The sequence below is a fragment of the Salvelinus fontinalis genome, chromosome 17 (genome assembly GCF_029448725.1).
Source record: "Salvelinus fontinalis isolate EN_2023a chromosome 17, ASM2944872v1, whole genome shotgun sequence".
Classification (NCBI taxonomy): Eukaryota; Metazoa; Chordata; class Actinopteri; order Salmoniformes; family Salmonidae; genus Salvelinus; species Salvelinus fontinalis.
In genome coordinates this window covers 39,979,752-39,988,501 of record NC_074681.1, presented here as the reverse complement: position 1 = coordinate 39,988,501, position 8,750 = coordinate 39,979,752, and the positions used below count along the sequence as shown (strand labels likewise).

General features: G+C 44.0%; 1 protein-coding gene across 1 annotated transcript in view; it reads left to right on the top strand.

Annotated features, from left to right (window-relative positions):
* Positions 1-325: 325 nt before the first annotated feature.
* Positions 326-8,750, top strand: part of LOC129814360 (heparan sulfate 2-O-sulfotransferase 1-like) — a 28,995-nt gene continuing 20,570 nt past the window's right edge. Inside the window, exon 1 of the mRNA XM_055867452.1 lies at positions 326-814. Within this exon, the coding sequence (XP_055723427.1) occupies positions 691-814 (124 nt within the window). The 5' untranslated portion in view covers positions 326-690. The remainder of the gene's footprint in view (positions 815-8,750) is intronic.

Genomic DNA, 8,750 nt, shown 5'->3' with positions numbered 1-8,750 from the left:
AACACACTGTGATTTTATATTCGCAATAATAATATCTGAATGTTTATCATTATCGGTCTAAAAGTTGTAATTTGTCATTTTTCTTCCTCTTTTCATATGGCTAACAGAAAGGCACCTTTGACTTTTCTTCTTTGATCAGACACAGTTACTACATTCCATTCGCACGTGGACACCGCCCCCTGTTGCCAAATTCAAGAACTGTTTAAAATGTGTCCAATCCCGTTACAACAGACTTGACTGTTGACCAATGAAAAGCCTATCCAATTTAGTGGACTGTTGGTTCCACCAATAGGGATTTTGTAACTAATATAAATCATCCGACGAAGATAGGCGTGCGGAGTGAACTGAACGGGACACAGCTCTAGAGAGGAAGAATCGCAGACGCGGAGGAACACAAGGCCGTTTCTGTTGAAACCCTTATGTGTGTGTGGGGGGGGCATCTCAACATCAAGACGGTATTGAGGTTTCATGCAGTTCTCTTTTATGAGAGTACATTATCATATGAAACAAATCATTTTGATCTGAGTGTGTTCCCTACTGAACAACCAGGGATGTAAACACTGGACAAGAACAATTCAAATGCACAGGGCCATACACAGACACAAATTCGCGCTGTGATTGACAACGTTCCACTTCCTTTTATGTAGTATTTTCTAAACAAGGAATGACCTGTTCTCACTGGACTGTTTGATGGGGCTTCTAAGGATCATGATGCCGCCAAAGTTTCAGCTTCTGGCGCTGTTGGCATTCGCAGTAGCCATGTTCTTCTTGGAGAACCAAATCCAGAAGCTGGAGGAGTCTCGGGTGAAGCTAGGTAAGACTGCGTTCTAACTGTCCATGTTAATCATGCTGCGCGCAGAAGGTAAAACAACAAGGAAAATGAGTCTGACATCCAATAGGGGTTGAATCATTGCTAAGCGTTTGTCAGCATGGTTGTCAATTTAGGGTTATCTTGTGACAATTCTGTCTGTGTGAAGTGACAAACTGGCATTTTGAGGGAAAACCCAGGTGCGAGTGTGTGTGTGATAGATATATATCCAATTTGCAGTCAGATTGTGTTTTTGCCAGAAGATGCCAACCATACACTTACGCTGTTTACACTAAACTGCACTGATGTCCGGACGCAGTCATGGTTACATTTAGCCCAATATTGGACTAAAGGAGCCTAAGGTTACTCCTTAGTCCAAGGACCTTACATATTCTGTTTTAAAGTGTGAATTGGCTCTGGGAGCCAAAACGGCCAAATACTCCATTTGAAATGTGAACTGATTCTCAATTGCTGTACAGTTCTAGAAATAGCCCTCTACTTTACTTTAATATCACATAAAAATCATTAAACAAATTTAAAATACACACTTACTGTACACTGTTTTAACAGTTGCAGCTGACAGTATTTTTCAGTGACAACGCATTTGTGATGTCTCTTGTTAAAACACAGCTAATTAGCACAGGTATAGTCCATTCGGTCTTCCATCTGTTTGTCACGTAAACAAGCGCTGTAACATGGAAATATGGTTGTGTGGCAACCCTAACCCTATAAAGGTGTGTATCTATTAAACCTTTTGAATTGAAAAGGATTTCTCTCTGATATGAAAGTTAAGGTCCTTATGCTTCCAAAACCGTACCACAAGTGATGCGTGTTTATGTTCATACCAAGCGTCGCAGCTCTTAAACTACAGGAGACGCCTTCGTCCAATGACTCTTATATGTAATGGAAATGAGTCACGATCAAGGGCTAGGTTACATTAAGACACTGAAGCCTTGCGATACGTACCTCAGGAAAACGTACCTCGATGGTGTGTGTATATACAGTTGAAGTCGGAAGTTTACATACACCTTCAACAAATACATTTAAACTCAGTTTTTCAATTCCTGACATTTTAATCCTAGTAAAAATTCATTTTTTTTAGGTCAGTTAGGATCACAACTTTTTATTTTAACAATGTGAAATGTCAAAATAATAATTGTAATTCAGTTTTTATTTCTTTCATCACATTCCCAGTGGGTCAGAAGTTTACATGCACTCAAATAGTATTTGGTAGCATTGCCTTTAAATTGTTTAACTTGGGTCAAACGTTTCGGGTAGCCTTCCACAAGCTTCCCACAATAAGTTGGGTGAATTGTCCCATTCCTCCTGACAGAGCTGGTGTAACTGAGTCAGGTTTGTAGGCCTCCTTGCTCGCACAGGCTTTTTCAGTTCTGCCCACATTTTCTTTAGGATTGAGGTCAGGGCTTTGTGATGGCCACTCTAATACCTTGACTTTGTTGTCCTTAAGCCATTTTGCCACAACGTTGGAAGTATGCTTGGGGTCATTGTCCATTTGGAAGACCCATTTGCGACCAAGCTTCAACTTCCTGACAGATGTCTTGAGATGTTGCTTCAATATATCCACATCATTTTCCTCATAATGCCATCTATTTTGTGAAGTGCACCAGCAAAGCACCCCTACAACATGATACTGTCACTATCGTGCTTCATGGTTGGGATGGTGTTCTTCAGCTTGCAAGCTTCCCCCTTTTTCCTCTAAATGTAACGATGGTCATTATGGCCAAACAGTTCTATTTTTATTTAATCAGGCCAGAGGACATTTCTCCAAAAAGTACAATCTTTGTCCCCGTGTGTAGTTGCAAACCGCAGTCTGGCTTTTTTATGGCAGTTTTGGAGCAGTGGCTTCTTCCTTGCTGAGCGGCCTTTCAGGTTATGTCGATATAGGACTCATTTTACTATGGATATAGATACTTTTGTACCTGTTTCCTCCAGCATCTTCACAAGGACCTTTGCTGCTGTTCTGGGATTGATTTTCACTAAAGTACGTTCATCTGTAGGAGACAGAACGCGTCTCCTTCCTGAGTGGTATGACTGCTGCGTGGTCCCATGGTGTTTATACTTGCTCACTGTTTGTACAGATGAATGTAGTACCTTCAGGCGTTTGGCAATTGCTCCCAAGGATGATGAGGTCTAATGAGGTCTACAATTTTTTTCCTGAGGTCTTGGCTGCTTTCTTTTGATTTTTCCCATGATGTCAAGCAAAGAGGCACTGAGTTTGAAGGTAGGCCTTAATTTTCTGGAATTTCCCAAGTTGTTTTAAAGGCACTGTCAACTTGGTGTATGTAAACTTCTCACCCACTGGAATTGTGATAGTGAATTAATCTGTCTGTAAACAATTGTTGGAAAAATGACTTGTCATGCACAAAGTAGAAGTCCTAACCGACTTGCCAAAACTATAGTTTGTAACAAGAAATTTGTGGAGTGGTTGAAAAATTAGTTTATTTAATGACTCCAACCTAAGTGTATGTAAACTTTTTGACTTCAACTGTATATATCCTAGCTTCACTTTGGTGGGCAAAGACTCAATTTCAAAACTCAAAAGAACAGACAACGACTCTTCTGTTTCCCCACTCTTGCCACCCTTTCTGCGTCGCATCACATACACCGGGAATCTTTCAGTTCAACTGGTCACGTTTTTATATTTACTGCTACCCCAGTTATCACTCCTTTCATTGGCACCCTTTTCTTGAGAGCGAAACAATTCACTTGTCTTGCCCCCATTTGTTTTACTCCGAGCGCCTTCTCCCTCTGACCAGCAGAAACACAAACAATTATCACGACCCATTCTAGTTACCTTCACTGATTCCACAGTACCCAACTTATTTTTAAATACATATAAAAAAAAGACCCCCACCGTGAAACCACATGGATCAGGCAAGAGTCCACTTTTTCCATAAACTCCACTCCTACTGTCAGACTCATCTTTATCCTGACCCTCGGTGCAAGACTCGGCCTCCGATAACTTCACCACACCTACCACCTCCGATACTTCACCCTCATTCACTTCCATTTCTCCTCCTGTCTTCAGCTCCCTCTGCTTACACTTTCTTCCCTTCTTTAACAAACCATCTGCCTTTTTTCCACCATTCTTACCTGACTCAAGCTCACCCGCTTCCCTCTCTCTCTTAGACCTTCTCACCCTCTCCGTTTTCCAAGTACACGTCTCCTCATCATAATACTGCACTACTCCTAACCACCATCTTGTTTCTGCCATCTCCAGGGACTCCATTTCTGTTCCCCCGAGTCCGAGCCTCTCGTCTCTCATTGAATAACGACAGGCACTTCATTGATCAAACCCTACTGTTGACCAATCGCTGACGAGGGGGCTTCGGGTACCGACTTCGGCTTGCCTCGAGGGGAAAAATTGTGTGCCCAAACAGGCTGTTTGGGTTTAGGCTAAGTCCAAAACAAACAAACAACGTCACAATGTAGTCATAAAATACAGTGCATTCGGAAAGAATTCAGACCCCTTGACTTTTTCCACATTTTGTTACATTACAGCCTTATTCTAAAATGGATTACCTCAATTATAATCCTCATCAATCTACAGACAATACCCCATAATGACAAAGTGAAAACAGGTTTTTAGAAATGCCTTATGTACATAAGTATTCAGACCCTTTGCTATGAGACTTGAAATTGAGCTCAGGTGCGTCCTGTTTCCATTGATCATCCTTGATGTTTCTACAACTAGGAGTCCACCTGTGGTAAATTCAATTGATTGGTTATGATTTGGCAAGGCACACGTCCCTCTATATAAGGTCCCACAGTTGACAGTGCATGTCAGAGCATAAACCAAGCCATGAGGTCGAAGGAATTGTCCCTAGAGCTCCGAGACAGGATTGTGTCGAGGCACAGATCTGGGGAAGGGTACCAAAGAATTTCTGCAACATTGAAGGTGTCCATCATTCTTAAATGGGAGAAGTTTGGAACCACCAAGACTTTTCCTAGAGCTGGCCGCCAAGCCAAACTGAGCAGTCGGGGGAGAAGGGCCTTGGTCAGGGAGGTGACAAAGAACCCAATGGTCACTCTGACAGAGAACACCTACTCATTCAAGGGTTTTCTTTATTTTTACTATTTTTCTAATTTGTAGAATAATAGGGAGAACGTCAAAACTATGATAGAACACATGGAATCATGTAGTTGCCAAAAGTGTTAAACAAATCAAATTAAATGGCCACCCTTTTGTCTTGACAGCTTTGCACACGTCAACAGTGACGAGGCGACTCTGGGATGCTCTCCTTCTAGGCAGAGTTGCAAAGAAAAAGCCATATCTCAGACTGGCCAATAAAAAGGAAGAGATTAAGATGGGCAAAAGAACACAGACACTGAACAGAAGAACTCTGCCTAGAAGGCCAGCGTTACTGCGCACTCCAATAATTTGTTGACTTGGCAATACGTCTGCTTGTTCCGTCCACAGATCAAACGTCTCTGTACACTGGAGCAGTGTACTATGTGTTGCATGGTCAAATAGTTCTGAGGTTTGAGGCAGGGCGACGTGATGGACACCCCTGGCTGTCTAACCAGGCTCTGATGCATTTCTTCAGTCTACATTGAGAAAGCAAGTTGTGTGTATTTATATGGCCCATTTTATTGCACACTCAAATATGACCCATTCACAACGTATTTTGTTATATGCTCTTTGCTCCCTGTGTCATTCATATCTTGTTACGTTACTCAGAGGTTGAATCACTTTTCCTAATATTTAGATTTTCTTCCAGGCATATTGTTAGTGGCTTGGTATCTGTGCCTTTAACGATATGTGTATCCTGTAGCTAGCATCATCTGTGTCATCTGATGAAATGTGTGTGTATATACACTGCTCAAAAAAATAAAGGGAACACTTAAACAACACAATGTAACTCCAAGTCAATCACACTTCTGTGAAATCAAACTGTCCACTTAGGAAGCAACACTGATTGACAATACATTTCACATGCTGTTGTGCAAATGGAATAGACAACAGGTGGAAATTATAGGCAATTAGCAAGACACCCCCAATAAAGGAGTGGTTCTGCAGGTGGTGACCACAGACCACTTCTCAGTTCCTATGCTTCCTGGCTGATGTTTTGGTCACTTTTGAATGCTGGCGGTGCTCTCACTCTAGCGGTAGCATGAGACGGAGTCTACAACCCACACAAGTGGCTCAGGTAGTGCAGCTCATCCAGGATGGCACATCAATGCGAGCTGTGGCAAGAAGGTTTGCTGTGTCTGTCAGCGTAGTGTCCAGAGCATGGAGGCGCTACCAGGAGACAGGCCAGTACATCAGGAGACGTGGAGGAGGGCAACAACCCAGCAGCAGGACCGCTACCTCTGCCTTTGTGCAAGGAGTAGCACTGCCAGAGCCCTGCAAAATGACCTCCAGCAGGCCACAAATGTGCATGTGTCAGCATATGGTCTCACAAGGGCTCTGAGGATCTCATCTCGGTATCTAAGGGCAGTCAGGCTACCTCTGGCGAGCACATGGAGGGCTGTGCGGCCCCACAAAGAAATGCCACCCCACACCATGACTGACCCACCGCCAAACCGGTCATGCTGGAGGATGTTGCAGGCAGCAGAACGTTCTCCACGGCGTCTCTAGACTCTGTCACGTCTGTCACGTGCTCAGTGTGAACCTGCTTTCATCTGTGAAGAGCACAGGGCGCCAGTAGCGAATTTCCCAATCTTGGTGTTCTCTGGCAAATGACAAACGTCCTGCACGGTGTTGGGCTGTAAGCACAATCCCCACCTGTGGACGTCGGGCCCTCATACCACCCTCATGGAGTCTGTTTCTGACCGTTTGAGCAGACACATGCACATTTGTGGCCTGCTGGAGGTCATTTTGCAAGGCTCTGGCAGTGCTCCTCCTGCTCAAAGGCGGAGGTAGCGGTCCTGCTGCTGGGTTGTTGCCCTCCTACGGCCTCCTCCACGTCTCCTGATGTACTGGCCTGTCCTGGTAGCGCCTCCATGCTCTGGACACTACGCTGACAGACACAGCAAACCTTTTTGCCACAGCTCGCATTGATGTGCCATCCTGGATGAGCTGCACTACCTAAACCACTTGTGTGGGTTGTAGACTCCGTCTCATGCTACCGCTAGAGTGAAAGCACCGCCAGCATTCAAAAGTGACCAAAACATCAGCCAGGAAGCATAGGAACAGAGAAGTGGTCTGTGGTCATCACCTGCAGAACCACTCCTTTATTGGGGGTGTCTTGCTAATTGCCTATTTCCACCTGTTGTCTATTCCATTTGCACAACAGCATGTGAAATGTATTGTCAGTCAGTGTTGCTTCCTAAGTGGACAGTTTGATTTCACAGAAGTGTGATTGACTTGGAGTTACGTTGTGTTATTTAAGTGTTCCCTTTTATTTTTTTGAGCAGTGTATATATATATATATATATATATATATATATATATATATATATATATATATATATATATATATATTTAATTCTTAGCATCCTCTTATGCCAGGTAAGGATGACACAGATATTTTGTAGAAACGTAAAGTGCATGAGCACGTGGGGGGGCTGACTGGATGCTTTCCCCATTGGTGGTAACTCTAGAGGGGAGTCATGCTATGCTATGCTTGCTAAGAACCTCGTAAATAGAAACGCTGTTTTTAAACCTGTCACCTCATGGCCCATGTCACTAACTACGCTCTGTATCGAAGTTTACCGCCCACACCAGTCTCCACTATGTTCCCCGAGGAGCAATGAGCTAAGTTAGTCACCAAGTAATGTTATAGCCAGTGAGTGTGGTTGGTTAGAGCTTGATTTAATTGTTTTTATCACATAGGACTCTTCCCCCTAGGTACAATCTGAAGTGAGGTTGCATGACACAAACTGTTACTCTAACACCAATTCGTTCATTGGCGTCAATTACACACGGGTGTCAAGAGTCCGAAAATACAGCCTTTTTGTGTAGTCTAGGCCAGAGCTGTGTATGCAAATGTATGGCTCTGGTCGAGGCCCGGTTGTATCATTTAATTTAGCCTCGTTAGTAGGGTTAATTGAGGAGTGGCCATCTTGACTCCTCTCTCCTAGTTCAACTCTGTACTTGCTCTCTCTCTTTATCGCCATTATCCAGCGCACTCTGACTCCCTTTGAACTCCTTTTGACACCATGGAGCTGTTTTTAGCCTCCCGGGGTTATAAAAAGGCCTGAGTCATGTTAATTGTCTGGCATTCAGTACAGAGTGGCTACTGTACATCTCTAAGTGTCTCACCCTCACCACTCTGAAACATGCCATTTGAGTGCCGACTGGATTGGATCCGATTTGTGGAAATGCAGGTGTCAGGAATGGATTTGTTGTGGGCAGAGTGCTAATGGCCCTAACCTCGAGCAGTTAGGGCCCTGATTGGTGTATTTATGGACATTGGCTTCCACTTTAAAGAAGAATGTCTTCCCGTGAAGTTCTGCGCTACATTTTGTGCACAGTTGCGACCCGATGACTGACAGGCTAATCACGGTGCTGTGAACTGTTTCGCAACCCGGAGTGTAGTTGAGACCGCTCTCCTCGTGCGCATGTTGTTCCCTTGTCAGTTTACAAGGGGTTTGACGAGCGATCCGGGGTTGATGTGGTTAAGTATGAGAGGGGGGGGGGGGGGGTGTCGTTTATTCGAGGCGGGTGACTATCCCTTTTTATAACACTGCTCAACATCCCTATGAGAGACCCAGCTGAAACAAGAGCTACTGTAGACCGGCACTGTCACAACGGATAATCGTATTACTTTTCAGCGAAGACCTTCCTTTGCTGGTCAATAACCATAAATGGCCTCTTTTTATCTGGAGTCTGGGATGCTACCGCAGTGCAAGATTATAATCCCCTGTGGCCAAACAGCCTTTGGATCGGTCTCTCCCAATTTCAGACTTCTATCTCCCGCTTTAGAGTTTACAGTTGTATCAAAAGAGGGGGGGGGGGATTACATTTTCATCTCAA